Here is a 19,155-nt window from a genome sequence, read left to right on the forward strand (position 1 = left end):
TAGAAACAAGCAACAGCACAGAATGATTACTTTTGGGCCTGAATTCTGGGCCTTGTGTCAGAGGTTCATTTAAGCCATTTCTAGGCACTGTGAGGACATTTTCAGTGTTATGTGTCTTCCAGCCTCTCATGATAAATATGTCCAAGTTATTAATTTGCACACTGCTTTACTATTTTGACATGCTCAATTCTCACAGTATTTATCTTCTTTAAAAGTTTTGTTAACAAATGATCTTGTATTTTCATTTCAAAGCAAATAAAAATACTAATTTAAAAAAAAACCACCCAAAACAACAGAACCGATACTTTAAACATTTTATTGGGAACATTTTCATCTGAGTTCCCAGGACTTATTTTAATTAATTTAATCTTTTCAATATTGATTTTGGGTTTGGAGTTTCCTTAACAAACATGGTGTAGTAGTAAAGCAAACAGAAATATCTATTTTATTTTACATCAGTCCAAAGTTTTACAATTATCACAAGACAGGTAATTTTGCTAAGGATTATTATCATGCTGTTCATCTAAAGGTCTACTGTTCACTCAAACTTGCCAATTTGCATTCATTAATTGCATTTCTGTAATTCTTTATTGAGAGAATCCTGTATCAGCCATTTCACAGAAGAGCACAATTTAAGCTAAACTCCCCCTTATTTTGGCCACCTCACTTAACATTATTCTTTCTTTCATTCATTCATTTAATATTGACATAGATTTGGCATTCTTGTAGTCTTATGGATTTTCAAATTTTTTCCAAGGAATTAAAAATTATACACTTATTCTATGCTTGAGAAAAAGTTTTAGAAGAAATAAGAAACGAACATAAAAAGCACTTCATGTTAAATATTAGCTTAATTAATAGTTCACTGAAAACAAAGCCTACTGAAATTGCAGAAACGATGGACTTGAACTCACCAGGCGAGCGTGTGGGTTTCGGTGGTAATAAAGTTCTTTATATTCATCCATCCACACTTCAGCTGCACGCACACTGTTTGCCAAAGCTTTGGACCGTGAGTATGGAGCTTGTTTGGGGAAAACGTGACCTACATGGGAGCAAGGATGGATCTCAAGACTTCCTCCACACTGCCATATCTGAGCAAGGAATTGACATTGCGTGTATCATTAATTTGAAACTTTGCAAGAAGAAGGATATAGTAACAACAAGGATGTTGTGTAAGGATGATACCTTCTCGAGAATCACACCATACTGTAAGTAACACACACAATAATTTTGTGTGTCACTTGATAATTAAACTAGATAAAATTACATTCTTGTTGCTGTCAGTAATTTGCTCTGACTTCATAAGGAGATAACCTCATCTCTGGTTTTATCTGGTGTGCAATATCCCTTTCTTAGCTTTACGTACTCATGATAGGATATGGTCTATGATATATGTTATGCAGGCATTGTTTCTTTTCCAAATTAACCATGTGAATAGCCACTTCTGAAAGAAACCAATGGTTGATAACTAATCCTTACCAGAAATCTTTGCCTATATTCTACTGGAAAGCTGATTTAACCAAACAGGTAAGCTTGTCATATCATTGGAGAACAGTAAATTGTATTCCCACTTGTACAATCAGCACTGTAGAAGAAAGGCATAAGTGCCTGGTGATAAAATCAAACTAACCTTTTCCACTGGAATGCTGGCAAAGGAACGAAAATGAAACGAAATGAAAAGAAGAAGCAAACTACTTCTATAACTAACTTATGGTGGTGCAATCAACAACAGTGAAACAACCTCCCTTTTATCTAAACCAATATTCCTACTTGCTGCCAAGGAAAGTACTTGCATCTGAATATGGAATTGGCAGAACTAACTCTGCTCTTGTGCTCATCCTCCTGCCTCTGGCTCCCCAGGTCAGGAAATGTACTGCCCATAAGTAATCACCAAGTGGATCCATTAGCCTCAGCACTCTGTGCACATTTTTCTAATTACACTCTTCTCCTCTGACAACCACGGACTTTTGGCAGTTCACCTACACACCCATTTTCCCATTACCCATTCTGATCTCAAATTTGATGTAATGAAAGGAAAGCACAGCTAGGTATTTCCTATTTAATATCGTGTGGGACCACAATGTGGCAGATGTCCTGTTCCTGAAAGGTGCCTAAAACAAGGTTTCTGAAATTTGGTCAGATGGAAGGCAAGGCGGGACATGTTACTGCACTTGAACTAACTCGAGGCTATCACCAATGACTCTGATAGACTTTCTATAGATTTTTAGAATTCTCCTTGCGTATTCAAGTGTGCGTAAGTGGTAGCTCATCATTCCTTTGTAATGGAAGACAAGGGAAATTAGCTGAAATAGGTTTAAGGGGTAGAGGTTTGCTCCCTGACAACCTTCTTGCATAAGACATACAATTTTAATTACATGTTATTCAAATGAACACAGCAGGAATGAAACATATAAGTTGCAAATAAAAGTTCTGTTGCTAACAATGTCAAAAGATCAGTGATGGGATTTTTCCCACCTCTCTCTTTGGGACTTTTAGAGATTTAAAAAGTCACTACAGATGAAGGTTTTCAGCATACATAAAATGGAGCTTTTCTTTAGACTGTTATTTTTTTTAAAAAGATACTTAGAGTTTCTCTCAAATTTCTTAATTTGGAAAACAATGAACGTTGTCTCTATTGATTTGATTTTGGATAACGACATCAGACCTTTGTGTGGCACAATATTGTGCTTAATTACAAAAGTGTAAGCACTCACATACATATGTCTACTTCTGAAACAAACTGTTTCCTTAAAGGTATAGGTAATTCATTATTCAACTATAGGGAGCAGTGGATAATCTTTACTTTCTGGATTTAAAATTCATATTTCTTGTTTTTCATGTGAGGTTTCTCTCTTCTTTTTCACTGCTTTTCAGGGTAACAGTATACTTGTCATTTGAACAGAAAGATGATTAAAGGAATTATACAAGAAATCTAAAATTCTGTACTGATCTTTTAAACAATTTGCATAGGTTCACATGAAAGTTACCCTACTGCCATTTTGAAAGCTGCTATGAAACCAGTTATCCACTTTCACTTTAAGATCTCCCTTTTTGAGAGTTGTTCCAAAACAGTGTTTTTCATAATTATTATTTCTATATTCAAAATTAATTGTTAAGTTGCAGTTTATCATGCAAAATTTGTTAGCAAATATTAAAACCATTCAATTTATTAGTTTAACAATTTCCAATTTGTCATAGTCCACATAAGCATTTTTTATTCATCATTACTTTTTAGATCAGTCTGTTTTTAATCAAGATATGAGGAACAGACAATAAAGACTACTGAAGTAAAAATGTACAGCTAAAGGAAGCATATGCTTCAACTCTTCCTTGATAAAATTTGATTTCAATGGAATGAAATAGACTGACCATACTCTGTTAAATTGATGACAAAAAGAGAAGTCCATAACAGCTGAATTTTCAATAGCTAAAACTCTCTAAAAAATAACTGTAGGTTGCTAAACAATGCTTATTGAATTCTACTTATTTCACTAAAACAGTCAAAACTTATCTTGTCTTCCCATTACAAAAGCAAATTAAATATATTTCAGCTAAACAATTCCTCAAAAGGTTTACTTATTTTCATTTGAATGGAAAACATGACCTCTATATAAAATCAGGTACAAATGAACAGACATAAAATAAAGCAAGGAATTTAATAGAGAAACTAAAGTTGATTACTAAATGCTAAATAAGTGACTCTGGAGAAGATTCTCCCATAAAACTATTTCTTCTGTAACAGAAAAGCACACTAGGTTTCATGCATATTTTGCATGCTCACATACATAAAGAGATGTTTCTTTACTACGTCTGGCTAACTCACCGCTCGCATTATAAAAGCATACATTTTTCCTTCACCTCGAGAAGAAAACAAGGTCACATTCCTTTTTACTTTCATTTTCATCTTGATGCATGCAGACTACCAGTATTTTTTCTTTTGTTTTCAGAGACAGGTGGTGGCATTATGAAAACCTACTGAAAATGCTCAGATCTTGCCTCGCAACCCCCTTCCCTGACAGGAAGGAGATTGGACAACTGACGTAATGCTGGGTCAGTGAATGCTAAAGAAGAAAAGCTCTATAAGCTCTACCAGTTCATTCTAACATCCTAGGACTCTCTAGAGGAAATAAAAAAATAAAAAAAGGATGCTACATCCTGAACAAAGACAAAATGTAAAAACCACTATGTTCCTGCCCCTCTCTCTGCTACAATTTTTCTTGCTGATTTGCAGCTGAGCTCCCCCCCGGGTGGTTCTCTTGCACAATCTGCTGGAAGTTGGGTGGGTGGAGGCATCTCAGACACACGGACCCATCCTGGCTACTCCTGACACAAGACAGATTTCCATATCCAGACAGAAAGAAACAATACAAAAAGGTCAGAAAAGAGAAGACCCCAGGCAATCGGAGGCATATCATCCAGGCTCATGAGCAATAAAATTTCTAAAAGAAGAAAGGTCTTTTCACACATAGCGGGCTAAAGAACAGACCTCAGGTGTATCAAGCCTCAGTCTCCAGAAACAAACTTACATTGCAGTGCCACTAGCAGGACTAAGAGCAGAGGGAGGAAGGAAGCCGCAATCAGATTCCCCTTGCTCCTTGTACAAGAGGGAGAAGATGAAAGAGTATGTTTTTAATCCCTCTGAAAGAGGAGTTTGAATGCCCATTATGCCCATGAAGTGAAATTTTATCCAGCTAAATAGCATTAAGCAATCCAAAATCAAGGTACATTGACTCAATTCTGCATTCAGCACGTAGCTTCCATCTCTCTTAGTCATCATGCTTTTAGCAAAAGCTTTTTCCTTGTTACACCTCTCAAAACCACAGAGAATTTCTTTGGTTTAGAATGACTGAAGTACAAGAAAGAGGAAGCTTGAGGACAAGTCTTTTCATGTCATCGAGAGAGAGCGGTGTTTACAGAAAGAAGAACAAAAATAAATTAATTTACAGTGTTTTTGAGTAGTCTTGCTCCTAATTTTCAGGTCTGACACATCTAGAAAACACAAGGACAACAGCATTAACACTGATTTATCCCTCCTGACCTCTTCGAGCACCGTGGGCAGCCAAAGAACACAGTTAAATAACATCATAGCACTCTGCTCTTTTCCACAAAAATCCTCACCACAGGGAGCACAAATAGAGGGGCTCCAAATCAAATAGAGGAAAGCATGTTGCCAGATCCTACTGGCAATCTGCACCAGCAAAACTGACATGACAAGGCATATTGGTTGGCTGTTGCATAGTCTGCCCTGTAAAATCATTTGTGTCCCAGAAGTCGCTTGATCCACCTGCACCCATGTGCCTGCTTGGCCCCTGTGGGCCACAGCAGTGTGCTCATGTGCTCTCTCCTGGAGACTCTGCTGCTTCCTTTGTGGTCTTCCTGTGCACTAGGCCACCTCTGATACTTCCTGTGTCCCATGAGGAGACCACATGCTAAAGGAGTAAAAGCACTGCTCATACAGGCTGCTGCACCTCATAAAAAATGACACTGGCTGCTGGAGCCTCATAGAGGTCTATGGCAAGGAAAACTTGGCTCTAAAGCAGCAGGCAGCACAGGGGCACTCCAGGTCATAAAGGGAAAGGATCAGGCTTGTTCTGCCTGCAACCTTTTGTCTCCTGAAAAGCGACACAAAGAGCGGAGAGCCAACAACTGCATGCCGAGCACACTCTCTTTAGATTTTCTAAAAGGAGTTGCAGTTCTGGATACCCCAGAACTGGGAGACTTCTGCTTCAGAGGGACACAGTGCTGATGGAGGTCGGTCAACTACTTTAAGCTTCAGGTGGAGGCCTGCTGAATTAGACCAAGACTACTAAGTAGGCTGTGTGTTTGGACTTACGTGACAGAAACTTTTCCCTGTGTGGAAAAGGAGGTGGCCATAAACGCAAACAGCATTTTCAGCTGAGAAATCCCCCCTCCAGAAAGAAACCATGTCAACTCTAGGCCTGTGCTTATTATCTTTCCTAATAATTTTCTTTCCATATTTCTGTACCCTCTGTGCTAAGATTCCTGCACTACAGGCAGCAGGAGACAGGAACAGCAGCCAGGAAGACTCCATGCTTCTCTGACATCAAGAGAGACAATCTGCTGATGGCTCCTTTCTCAAGAAAGTGGGTTTGTAACATTAAAATGCAATTTATCCCTGAAATCTGTTGTCACACGGTACCACAATTCAGTGACTCACAGAAAGGCAAATATGACCATAAAACATAACTGGTGATGGGCACAACAGACAAGGGAAATCCAGAACAATAAGTTGTGAATTCCATGAAAGCCAAAAGCGGCCCTACAGTGTCCCTCCTACGTCATGACTGGATTGCTTCAGTGAGCTAAGTGTGATATGGGGCAAACCATAGGCAGCCAGTGCTCAGTAGGAATCAGCCACGCACTCATAACAGCTGAGTTGAGGAGGACAAGACTATCTTGCTTATCAAGTCTGGACTATCTTGTGTCTCCTCTCTTTTTCCCTGCTGTAAATCTTTTTCATTACAGCTATCTATCTGCCTCACACCTAAGCATGGCCCACCCCCGGTGAGGTGCAGCTCTACAGTTCCTGGAGATCTTCCCCATCATCTTATATAACCCTTACATAAACTTTTCCTGAGGTGAAATAGAATAAAGCCTTAAAAGAAGTACAGGGGCTGCCTTGTCCTGCCCCACGGGGACCAGCTACCAGCTGCCTCCTGCTCACTCAATCAGTCACATCAAAGAATTACAAATGCTTCTTTCCAATGACCTTCTTCAAGCCACAGAATGTAAACTTTACCCGCTAGTATCACACCACCACTTGTATTTTATACTGGCACTCAAAACAAAGACATGTTTTAAAAATTGCTTTAAAATGCCTATTTGGAAGGAAAATAACAGCTATACCAAAGTGTGAGGAAAACATTCATATAAAGACCTTCCAAAATACTCTCTCCTTAACACTTGCTTTTATTACAGCTATTTCACTATGTAAAAGGGCATGAAGAAAGAAATAAGAAACTTGTTTTATTCTCAGGAAAAGAAACTTTCAATTAAGCCACCTACCCTAAATGAGAATTCAAGGTTTTCTCCTCCCCAGACTTCCATTCCTGTGTCATACGAACCAAGATAATCAAAATACTTTTTGCTCACAGAAAACAATCCACCTGCCATGGTTGGAGACCTGTAAAAGAGAATAGTAACTCTGAATTAAATAAGAAGCAAAAAAAAATTAATGAACCAATCAAACAGACAAAAAACCCCATATATTTTTATTTTCTATTTTCTCAGTCTTTTCTGGATACAAAGTAAAAGCCAGATGTTGATTGGTTATCATGAGGCCATTTAAATTTAATTTTGTAGTAAAAAAATTGTATCTGAAACAAGCTCCAGAATATACAAATATTGTCTTAAAATACTTTTTTGCAATTGCAGTGTCTTTGTGTATAAATGAGTTGCCTCTTACCTTCACATAATAGAACATGAGTTTGGGGTTTTTGTAGCAGAACTGTATTAGTCAGCTCTGAAATTCTAAGTGCTGTACCTTTATGTATTTTACCTAAGTAATAATTAAAGAAATATTTGTGCTTTGGTAATTAATAACAACATTCTAGATCCCATTAAAATCAAGTGAAAAAACTCTTGGACATCAATTAAGAATTAAGTAAACATAACCTCTAAAGATATTTGTTTTCTTTCTAAGATCTGCCCATTTGTATGTTCTTAAATTCTTTACGAAGTTTGAGGAAAAAAAAAATCAGGAGTCAAGATTGGATCCTCATGGAAGATCACAAGGCCCAGAGCGACAGTGCACTTAAAGGATGTACTTTCAGTAGGGTAGCATGTGCACACATACATAAACTTGTATTTGTTCAATACTGTTCCTAATTGTTCATAGTCTTAGAAAATTACTCTCTTTAAAGTACCAGGTATATAAAGCTGATTGAAACTGAGTTCAGCTGACATTTTACGAATTTTACTAAATTGCTGTTGAGGTAAATATTAAAAAATGCAAGGTGCAGTGATCAATTAGTCTTAATCTGTCACAACCAATTTTACCAGCTATCTTTTTTGAAGCAACACTGTCTCACATTGTCATATGCTGTTTCAAATAATGGAATGAGATGAGGCAAGACAGAAGGAAAAAAACCAAACTCCATAACCAGTCAAGTTCTTCTATCTCCCTCCAGAACTCATCTTTCCAAACACAGCTGTTGGTGACACCACTCTTGGCACTGCTGCTTTCTCCAGACACTTGTCGAGCTCGCAGTCCCCAGGCTACTATGAAACTTTATCCCTCATCATTCTCCTCTTAGCATGTCAAAAACAATTCTTCTTGTCATGAAGAAGAAAAAAGCATCATATTTGAGCTAAAGGATTTTAAAACATTTACTCTTATTTTGAATTTTTTTGAAGGAGGATGTGGACTAATATATGCTGAGAAGGACTAAACTACTGCCTCATTTTTCTCATGTAAAAAAATTGTTCTCTCAGTTGAGGATAAGTTCATTAATATTTGTGAAGTACTGGGTATTATTATCATGATAAGCCACCTAGAAAAGACTGAGAAAAATTAATCACTGTATTTGCTGTAGTCTATAAGATAACATTATAAATAGAAGTACTAACAAAAATGCCAAACAGCTTAATTTATTACAATACACTGATGAAATAGATCAACTTTCAAGTTGAACACAGCAGACCCTCAACTATTAGGATTTTATCTACAGTGCCCATTTTCCAGATGTCTTGTTTGTTCTATTACCTTACCTCTCCTAAAAACACAACACAGAGTGACAAATAATACCAACCAATTGTAACTAATCTTAAATTAAAACAAAACTAATACCCACAAGGAAGACATCAGAGTGAGCTCCTGTGAGATAGCCCTTAAGAGAAACCTTGGTGGATAGAGCTGTATCATTTCATCTCAATAAAAAACTGGCAAACTGGCTCACCTTTGAAAATAGCCACCACCACTATGGTTACAGCACAGATAAAGTCTTCAAAATAACTTTTGCATTCTAACTGGCTAATGATTTTTTTCTCTTTTCATCATTGCTCATGATGTTTTTTACAACACGGAGCTCTTCGCTTTGCATAGAGAACATCCTTCAGTATTTATCAGTTACACCCCTTCCAAGCGCTGATAAACATCTCTGGGAGTTTGCCTAGAGGAGTCAAAAGACTACTTTGTAATAAGGATTCTATATGGAAGATGACATAGGAGTTTCAGCTTTTAGACCAGTATTTTTTCCAAGACCATGGTAAGCAGGAGCTATTTTGTAAAAAATGGGGAACTAAGCAAAATAAGTGATTTTTAGTAATATGCTTATTTCTCAAATATTTTTCAGCACCTGGTATTTTCAGGTGAAATCAAAAACGCATTCACAGCATAAGATGCATAAAAATTAACCTGATCACATCAGTCTTGGACCTCCTCCGTTTTTGTTCTCTTTCAGGGGTACTATGCCAAGTGAAGACCAGTCTCCAGTCAAATCCACCAATCTGTGGCTCACCAGCATTTCCCAAGTATTCAAATGTATTCCAGTCAATAACATCAATAACAGGGCAGACGACGGCTGTTTCTTCTTCCGCAATCCTGGTATTTTTTTAAAACAAAAGGGTAACTTCCATTAGAAACTTCTCTCAAAAGCTGTAACTGACAAGAACAAGGAATGCTTACAGGTACCAAACACAAAGTTTTGCTCCTTTTCAATTCACACTGCAATACAAGGAAATGATGGCTACAGAAATAACCACCAGTTTCCTACTGAGGATGCATCAGGATGGACTTGGCTATAGGCACCTGGTAAGCATCAATCTTCCTGGACAGTGGAAGGGAGGAATGTCAGATGACTTAAGATAACACATTAAACATCTGGCTTGGCTTCCATAGCCAGCATCACATTCTCAACAAAAAAAAAGTCTGTTTTCTTTTTGTACAGGTTGCTGCGTTTAAGATTAGCATGATTGTATAGTTCTGCCAAGGTGAATAATAAATTAGCCAGCCTCTTGGCCCTCAAAGTCATGGTTGTTCTTGTGATAATCCACAAAAAGTTACACTAAGTACTACAACAATAACTCAAAAAGAAGCCATGAGCTTAAATGTTGCGTGTTCTTTTGAACACACAACACTGGAATTAGATCTCCAACAGTGAAATACACATAAGGCAGGCTTCCAGAAACCCTGGCAACATAGGAGATGAAGAGGAGAAATGAGATAGCACTGCAGAATTACATACCTATCAGCAAGGGTGATCTAAAGATAGTCAAGATCTTTATCATACTAAGAATACATCAGAGCTGATGGCCTTTCTTGCAGGTCTACTTCTTCAAGAAGATAAACCCCTTCCTCCCATTTCTTAATACCATGCAGGGTTTTCTGGATTCCTTTCCAAAGCCATTTGCCCTTACAAATGGCAACAGGATTCTTTGCCTTCTCCTCAACTTCTGGAAAGGTCTGTCTCAGTACTAGGGGCAACTTCAAGCACACAAGCTCAAGCTAAGGTCTTTCTTCTAAATCACTGTTTAGCATCTTCTCTGCACTAGTGTTAGATATCCCCTGATAGCTGAGTGCAATGAAGTGACATTTGACTTTAAGATGCTAGCACTTGTTTTAGCCCTTAGTCTTCTGGTTTACATATTCCAGAGGTGAAGAAAAAATGAACATATTATATTGTCAAATAAGTAAGAGATGCAGCGTATCTGTCATTCAAAGAGAGCCAGTTCCTCATGGGATTATTAAGATTAAAACCCGCAGGCTGACCAAGGGCTCAGACTCTGAAATTAGAGCAGCTTGTGAAGGTTAAATGCAGCAGAGAACAGCAGCAGTTCCACAGAAGTATTGTCTGAGCTGACAAAGACCGCCTTAAGTATGAAATGGTCTCTTGTTGCTGGAGGGAATATGCAACACAGCTGTTTTCTTCATTATCGTTTTCCATTGAAATCTTGAGCACACAAAAGGGCTTATACAAATATTGCTATCTCCTCTCTCAGTCACATAAAACTAATGTACAAAGCAATGAGAATCATATGTACACACAGAAAAAAATCCCAATAAAATGTAAAAATGCTTTGCTGCTCCTGTAACAAGTAGGAAAAGGAGTAAAAATTAGGTAGCTGGAATATGATTTTAGTTATGAAAGGAATCACATAAGTGAAAAGCCATCTCTTTTTCCATAAGTTAAGAACTAATTAGATAGTACAAGGCACAGGCGGCTTACAAATACAACCATGTTTGTGCTGTAAAATGCACTGTTGTATGGCTCCCATACATTTCAGTCAGAAATGCCATGGAAAATTCCCCTTAGAGATGCACATCTGCATCTGCAGCAAGAAGACCAAGAATTCCAAGACACATTCAGGGCTAACTTTTTACAGAAGGTGATTTATAACGTGTAAATTATCCCAATCCTTCCTCAAGATTGCCATCTAGTGGTGTGCTAAAGAAGTGAAGAAATTTCAGAATCGTCTCCACAGTCACACTGTTTCTTTAGAAGCCAGTCGTTTAAACCCATGCTCATTATTTGATGTTTACCCTTTTTCCTTTCTTCAAACTCTCATAGTTAACCCACAGTCATCTGGAATGTATGGCATGAAATTTAGAAACAAGGTAAGTATGGCAATTTTAAGAAAACAAAAAACTAAAATAGTATTCTAGATACAATTTCAAATGGACCTGGGGAGTTTGAGAACACATCCCACTAGGTATCAGGAAGACTTGCATACATCAAGACAGCATGTGCTTTTGGAAGTCTTTCTCCATTTTGCATAGGGCTGTTTTTTCTGGTCTGTATCCAAAGTCTATAGTAGCCCGTGGGAATCTTTACAGGATGCAAATCAAACCACTGGCCTTGAGGAAAGAATTATTTTTAACTGTGTTTTAAAGAGAACTGGTTTTCTATACAGAATATTTAGGAGTGTGATTCAGGTACTCTATGCATCACATCCAAGGAGGTAAAGCCATAAGCTGTCAGTAAGGGGGACAAAGCAATGGATATGATGTGAGGGCAGCGGGGTGCTGTGGTGAGGTGTACCAGTGGTGGACCTGACAGTAGGAAAAGTGCATGTATGGCTGATGAATATGCATGGAGGAGGCTTCAATATTCAAAGCTGTAATGGAGAGCTTGTATTCTGGTTTCCAGGTTTTTTTCTTGTAGCTTTTGGAGAGTTCTTCCGGGTTTTTGTTTTCTTTGTTTGTTTGTTTTTAATCAATGGGAGTTTTCTGAACAGCCTGGCAGATCTGCACTATAGACAAGAGACTACATAGGTGTAAAGTTCAGTGTCCCGGGACAGATGGTTTCCAAGTAAAAGTCAGTGTTGACACAGCATTAACTCCTCCCTATCCTACCCCATCATGTTCTATATTAGAACCAGTTTGGAAAGATGGACTTCCTCAGGACTAGGAAGATGAAGTTTTTTGACTTGTATTCCACTCTGCGTATGTGCACATTGTCCTGCAATAGGGCATGTCTCAGGGCACGCATCTTTCCAGACCTTCTTCTCATCCACAACCCTGGCTGACAGAAGCAGCCACCTTTCCCAAGGTAGTTTCAAAGCTGAGAGTGCAGGGATTCCTCTTCCTGAAAAATTTCCCTTGTCTGAAGAAAAAGAGCAGCTTGGTCCCCAGGATTAAAAAAAAAAAAAAATCCCATTTCCTGATCTTTCACACTTCCATTTGCTTCCCCATAGCCAGGAGACAAACACTTGCAGTGCCTCAGGGACTAGGCTGCAGTAACATTTGGTAAACTACAAGTCATTTTTCCAGTGCAGAGGAGTGCCAAATTATCTTGTCTCTTCTTCTCCAGTGGGAAAGAAAACCAGCCCAGAGCAGCAGCTCACCTTTCCAACAGTGGCTCCAGCCAGCCCTCATGGCATTCACAGTGGCAGTCCAGGAAGGTCAGGATGTCTCCTTTTGCCACAGATGCCCCCAGCAGCCGGGCTCGAACCAGCCCCTCTCGCTTATTTGCCCGGATAAGACGCACCTTGCGTAAACCAGCCACGTAGTTCTCCAAAGCCTCCTTTAAATGTTCTATAACAAACAAACAAACAGAAAAGTAATAATAGTTCTGGAACAATTTGTTAATATCATGCTACAGAAAGTTATCTCCTCAGTAGCATATTGCTTATAGCAGTACCCTAAAGATACTGGCAGTTTGAACTCCTAGGAAAGGACATGGAAAAAGCACAGAACCTAGATGGACAAAAATAATGTTACTTTTAAGAAATCAAATGCTTTACATTTGGCCCTGCAATTCATTTTCAGATTGTTTAGTGCTTCTCAAATGTTACTTAAAGATTTGTCTGTGTTTTACTCTTAACACAATTCATGTGTAGTGGAAAATGCCAGCAGCGCCTTTGTGTCCCATTATTCAAACTAAACCAAAGAACTAGGTAGCTGTCATTACTTGGGACACCAGGGCAACCTTAGAGCAATCAAAACTTGCTCAAATCAGGCAACCTAAAATGCTTCAACAGACTGTAGGTTATCTGTGCAGGCAAGCACTCACATACAACACATGCTTCCCCATTCTAAACTAAATTTGGTTCAGAAGCCGAATTTTTCCCTGGCACACTACAAGAAAAAATATTTTCCAATTAGATGCCTGTGTTGTACAATATTATGGTATGTGACCTAAACAGCATAACTTTCTCCTGTGGGCTGGCTGACCAAAAAAGCCCATCAACAATCAACATTATTTAGAATTATTCTTCTTACCTTTGTCACTGTAATCATCTACAAGAATAATTTCTTCCAAAAGAATATCTGGGGATGTCTCAAGAACACTGTGAACAGTTCGCAGAAGTGTTGACCAAGCCTCATTATAAAAAGCTATCACAACGGAGGTTTTTGGCAGGTTATAATAATCATACATCTTCTCTCTGCATCTGTAAGGGAGGGTATTACATTTAGTACAAGTGCAAAAACATTTGTTAGTTTTCAGAAAATGATTCTCAAATGAAGAATTTCTATGCTATTTACTAAACGTAAGCAAGAACATAGGATCTTAAAAGAACTGTATGTTTGTGGAAAAGTCATGCAAACACTTTCAGGAAGCTGTTCTTCTAGAAGCTCTATTTTCTTAGAAGCTTTATGACTAAAATTTTGCAAACTCCCAAAATGTCTAAAAAGAAAAATAATAAGAGGTATTCTGGGCTGCTGTACATGCAGTAGCTGTCTTTGTACAATATTAATTCAAGTAGAAGAAGAAGCAAAAGCCAAAACATGCCTCAGATTACAGAAAGAATATTAAAAAACAAACAAATAAAAACCAAGCAAACAAATCCCCAGCAACCTAAGTGCAGTAAAACCAGTAACATTAATTACTGATCACTTGTGCTTTGGAAAATAAAACAAATGTAGACAGTAAAAATATAACTGTGAAGGAACAGCAACATATAAAGAGAAAAAAAAAAAACCAACCAGCAACAGAACTGAGACATATGTACACTAAAGCAGAAATTGGAAAGACCATAGAACTGCCAAAATATAATAGTGAAATCCGGAAAAACTGTAAACAGACATAGAAATGCGTGAGTTTGGGTCTACAGAGAGCCAGGAAGTTTGCAAGCCATTGAATTAAGCTCCAGAATGTATTTGCTATAAATACATATAGGAACTTCCCTAAATGATCGTAAGGATGCCAAGAAAATTACAACTGAGCCAAATGTATAAATTGTTAAAAGAATCCACCGGTCTGAAAGAATTTTAAAATAACGATCGTATTTATTACAATTTCTCCCCTTTGCTTAGAGCATTCCACATTAGCACTTTTATTAAAACTCAACAGAAATGGTTTAGAGATATTGGAACTTTCTTATGTCTCCAGCTTACTGCCTGGAGTCACTGGGGCTTATAAGGGGCAGAAGGACATACTTCAACTCCTGCAGACTGCTAGGTCACAACAGATACCAAAGCAGGCAGGACATCCCTCCTACTGAAACAGAACAGCAGTGAGTCCTCCAAAACCCATGGTATTGGGAGCAGAAAAAGGAAATCAAATTGATCAGTAGGAAACCTGAAAGCAAAATCCCTTAGGTCAATTTAGGGGCACCAAAATTCCCCAAAACAGTCAGAAAACAACATTAAAAGCAAACTACTTACCTATGGCACATAGAGAAAGTATTTACAAACTATTTAACACTGCTGTGTTTCCAATTAAAAAAGACTTGCAGGTTTCTTTAAAGATTATGCAACTATTAAGATCTATTGTACAGAAAGAAAAAAAAAGTCTGAATCTGAATATTCGCAGAATTAAAATTCTTATGAGGAAAACAAAAGGTCTGTAGAATATTTCTTTAATAAATACCTGAAAATGAGGAAGGAAGGAGGAGTAATGACACTTGAGCAGAGGAGGCTCACAGAATGCTGCTTCTCAAACATGAAAGGAATGTTATGCAACAACACTCATATACCATGTGTACGCACGCATACACACAAAACAGATGTACACAGGTAGGCGAGTACGCATACACACACACACTTATCTAGTGAAGTACAAAAATGCCTGTTCCTCCAGGCTGTAACTTGTCCTGAGGCAAACAGGGGGATTCACACAGAGAACTGCCTCACCTCTGGCTGGTGACAGAATTCATTTATTTAGCAAAACGTTCGCACATTAACACATGAAAAAAGAGTGACATTTTAATTAACTTTTTTTTTTTTTTAATGCAGAAAAACCTACTGTATGAATCCAGTTTTGAAAACTCATATTTACTTTAGCCTAACTGAAAAACTATTTATGCTCAGTACTGCCAGGAAAAAATTCTTCCTTTTTATTACAGTCACTTGTACCACATAATTTTGAACTAATTTCTTGATGAAAATAGGATCTTCACATACCCATTTTAGAAAACTGAAGGAAAATATAAATAAATAAAAACCCCTCCAGTAAAACTTTCTCTGGAAAATATGGCAGAAAGATTCACAGAATAACAATGCTGTGTTCCATTATTTTAAAAAGAAGGAAATCCAAAAGGTCTAAAGAAGCTTATAAGCCTAATTATAGATTAAAGACTTCAACAGATTTGCCTGAAAATTACATGCTGGAGACGGCAAACATAATTTGGCACACAGCAAGGCAATCCTCAAAGTGTTTGTGATTCACTGTGTATTGCTGCCTCCTTCCTTGAGCACACCTCACATTGCAGGAAAAGGTCAGCCTCCTACAGGCCATAACAGAGCACACATTTTTTAGGTTTCTGAAGTCAAGAAAGAGGTCAAAACTAAAACTTACAATCCCTAAAGAGAGTCTACAAGAAAGCTGATGAGGGATTTTTTACAAGGGCCTGTAGTGATAGGACAAGGAGGAATGGTTTTAAACTTCCTCTTTAAAGGAGAATTAGAAAAAAAATTTGAAAAATAGGAAAAATCCATTATTCAACTTCTATGCAGACTTACATGTTTATCTCAAAAATTATTTCCAAGACATATATTTCTTGCTAAATTGCTACAAGATCTCTACTGTTAGCAGTCTCAAGTATGGCTATTAAAATGAGGCACACTTTTCCTCATCTGTCGGTAATGAAAGAAATTTCAAAGAGTTTTGCTAAGCCTTAAAAATTAATCCCATTGGAGAGATTACAAACCCAAAGCATTTAAACCCTGCAAAAATTATAGTGCAAGAAAATCTTTAAAAAGCTAATGAATCCCTGAAATGGAAATACTTGGAAGTGTTGCTGAATAACAATTAAGTGGCATGCATATGGACAACTTCACAAGATATAGAAGCTTCAAAAAACCCATGTCGAGTACAAAACCTGACTTGAAGCATAGCGGTCATAACTCAGCTTTTCCATTCCTCAATGCCTATTTACCACAGAAGCACCTTAGCAGCGCATCTTCTGTATTCACCTTTGCAAACTTCATGTACTTTTATTCTCCATGTGTCAGCCAAGTATCCAGGCTGCTACTTTCCAAGTGAATCATTTCACTCCTACTTTGGGTTATTCAGAAAAACAAATGCGTATCGGTTATGGTATGTCATTAAAATGACAGGGGAGATAAAAACTGGTGAGAGCAGTCCCAAAATACGTTTTTGCAGACACTGGGAATGTATATTTATGCTGCCTATTCTGCAACTTGCTTTTGGCTTCTTTTGACTAAGGTGTTCTTTTAGCGCCACTCTCAAACCCATAGTTCTGTCCTTTCCAATACAGAGGATCATGTTAAGACAGGATTAATTGCATCTCACATTAACCATCCTAAAAGCTAGGTGTTACTTTTGAGCTAATCATCCGGACTCTGCATGTCCATAAACACAGATCTAGAGGGCAACTCTCCTCACCCTTCTTAAGCCATTTATCTAGCACAGCCAAACAGACCTCTGTGGCTTCCCACCTCCATCTACAGAACAGCTGCTTAACTTTTCTGTCACTAAAGTTAAAGTACGTAGAGTCTCTACTACTGGTAGTTGATACATCACCTTGAACCTCATTATCATAACTAGCAAATGCTTTGTAAAAGCATAACATAGACACAAACCAAATAGATTTGCCTGTAAGCGTGACATTTCCAAGCATGGACAATAAATGCAGATGCATTTGAAGTTCAGTATATTCTTTCACTACTCTCATGACCTTACTCAACCACAGGAACTTTACTGCTTTGCAATAATTATATACATTTTAAAATAAACAACCACCTGAGTTAAAAACGTGTGCATGTTGAATGGGCTCATTTTCTTCAGAGAAGTACACAATATCTCTAGTCATGCTGATTCTGGAAACAGTTATGAAATACCAGGGTCAGTCGCTGAAGAAAAACCTGATTCTAGCATATCTGAGGAGCTTTTTTAGAGTCAATAAATGCATAAAGTCTTAAACCGAACTCAGATTTCACTGAAAAACATTGATACATACTGGATAATAACCATAAAAGGTATGGTAATGCAAAGGAGTGACACCTGCTCAGCGTCTGCCCTCTGGTGACTCCCGCTCTCTGCAGACACACTAGAAAACGTACAAGTATAATCCTTGTGCACAGCAGAGTGGCACCCAGAGAAAATGTGGCCAGGACTGCCCCTAACGACCTCCCAAGGAGTGGCCTGGGACACTGCTCTGCTCCAGCAGCAGCCCGCTTCTGCATTATCGTCCATTTCCCTCAGGCACTCTCTGCCATGCTGGGTGGGTGTTCCAGGGTTCCTTTTGCTTGATTACTGTGACTTAATAGACCAATATAAAACAAGAAATGCCAAGAGACAAAGCTTCTGTTTATCAATTTATACCAAGACAACATCTACATTTTAAAATTCTAATTGTGTTCATTCATAAATTTTTAAATCTCTAGATAAAAAGAAAGAGAAAATAATGCTGGTACGCACCTGAACACAAAACCACATTCACTATGTACCATCTTTCCTGGATCTTTTACTTCAGCAACTCATCTCAGTCAACAAATGCAAACTGAAGCAAAGCACGTAAAAGTGTATCATCATACATCCAAATTCCTGTGGGTTTGGTTTTGCCTTTTTTACACCACATTTTTAAGCCACAGTCTAACCGAGAGTATACGGCTGAAAGGTTTAGTAAATTAACCTTGGAATCTACTACGCTATAAAATCTTCTGTTAGCAAGTTTTACAATAGGTTATTTATTAGAAACTAAGGAAACATCAGTCAGGAAATGCCTAAACAAAATTAAATGGGCTGCTTTGAAGAACATTTGTGTCAATTAACGTAATCACTCAATTTATTTCATTGTAAGGAGCTCTTTCTCTTAGAGATTTGTATCTACACACAGGGAGAGAGAGCATGAATGTGTGCACGCCGGGCATGCTGCCATGAGTTAATTAGGAATGGTTGCTGACATGCTCTTATTTAAGACTTTCACCACAACTGTGACAACGATACAGCAAGGGAAAATATATTTTTAATCTCCAAATTTGATCTTCTATATGCAGTTACTCATACTTTAAGAAAAAAATATTATATGCTCTGTGAGTTTTCAAAGATCTGTTAAGAATACAAACTGCTCATAAATTATTTAATGCTTTCTAAAGGTACACTATATAAGTTTTACTTTTGAAATTTCAATGTGAATGCCTGAGGCGAGTTCAAGATTGCGTAGCTTCTCTCAAGAAGTGCAAAACAGCATGTGTCGAAGCTGTATCTGATTCAACGTGATTTATGTGACTACAGTACGTGACATTGCCATATATGCCCCACCATAGTGTCACCTGGAAAACACTGCCAG

The 19,155-nt window shown here is 37.9% G+C and overlaps 1 protein-coding gene across 1 annotated transcript in view; it reads right to left on the reverse strand.

Annotated features, from left to right (window-relative positions):
* The window catches only part of GALNT12 (polypeptide N-acetylgalactosaminyltransferase 12), a 46,092-nt gene that overhangs the window by 18,550 nt on the left and 8,387 nt on the right, over positions 1-19,155 (reverse strand). The window contains exons 2-6 of the mRNA XM_027741081.2: positions 13,682-13,851; positions 12,805-12,994; positions 9,377-9,562; positions 7,027-7,144; positions 915-1,091 (exon numbers count right to left, since the gene is read on the reverse strand). Of these exons, the coding sequence (XP_027596882.1) occupies positions 915-1,091; positions 7,027-7,144; positions 9,377-9,562; positions 12,805-12,994; positions 13,682-13,851 (841 nt within the window). The remainder of the gene's footprint in view (positions 1-914; positions 1,092-7,026; positions 7,145-9,376; positions 9,563-12,804; positions 12,995-13,681; positions 13,852-19,155) is intronic.

The sequence above is a fragment of the Pipra filicauda genome, unplaced genomic scaffold (assembly GCF_003945595.2).
Source record: "Pipra filicauda isolate LSUMZ 115617 unplaced genomic scaffold, ASM394559v2 scaffold56_size3634133_pilon, whole genome shotgun sequence".
NCBI lineage: Eukaryota > Metazoa > Chordata > Aves > Passeriformes > Pipridae > Pipra > Pipra filicauda.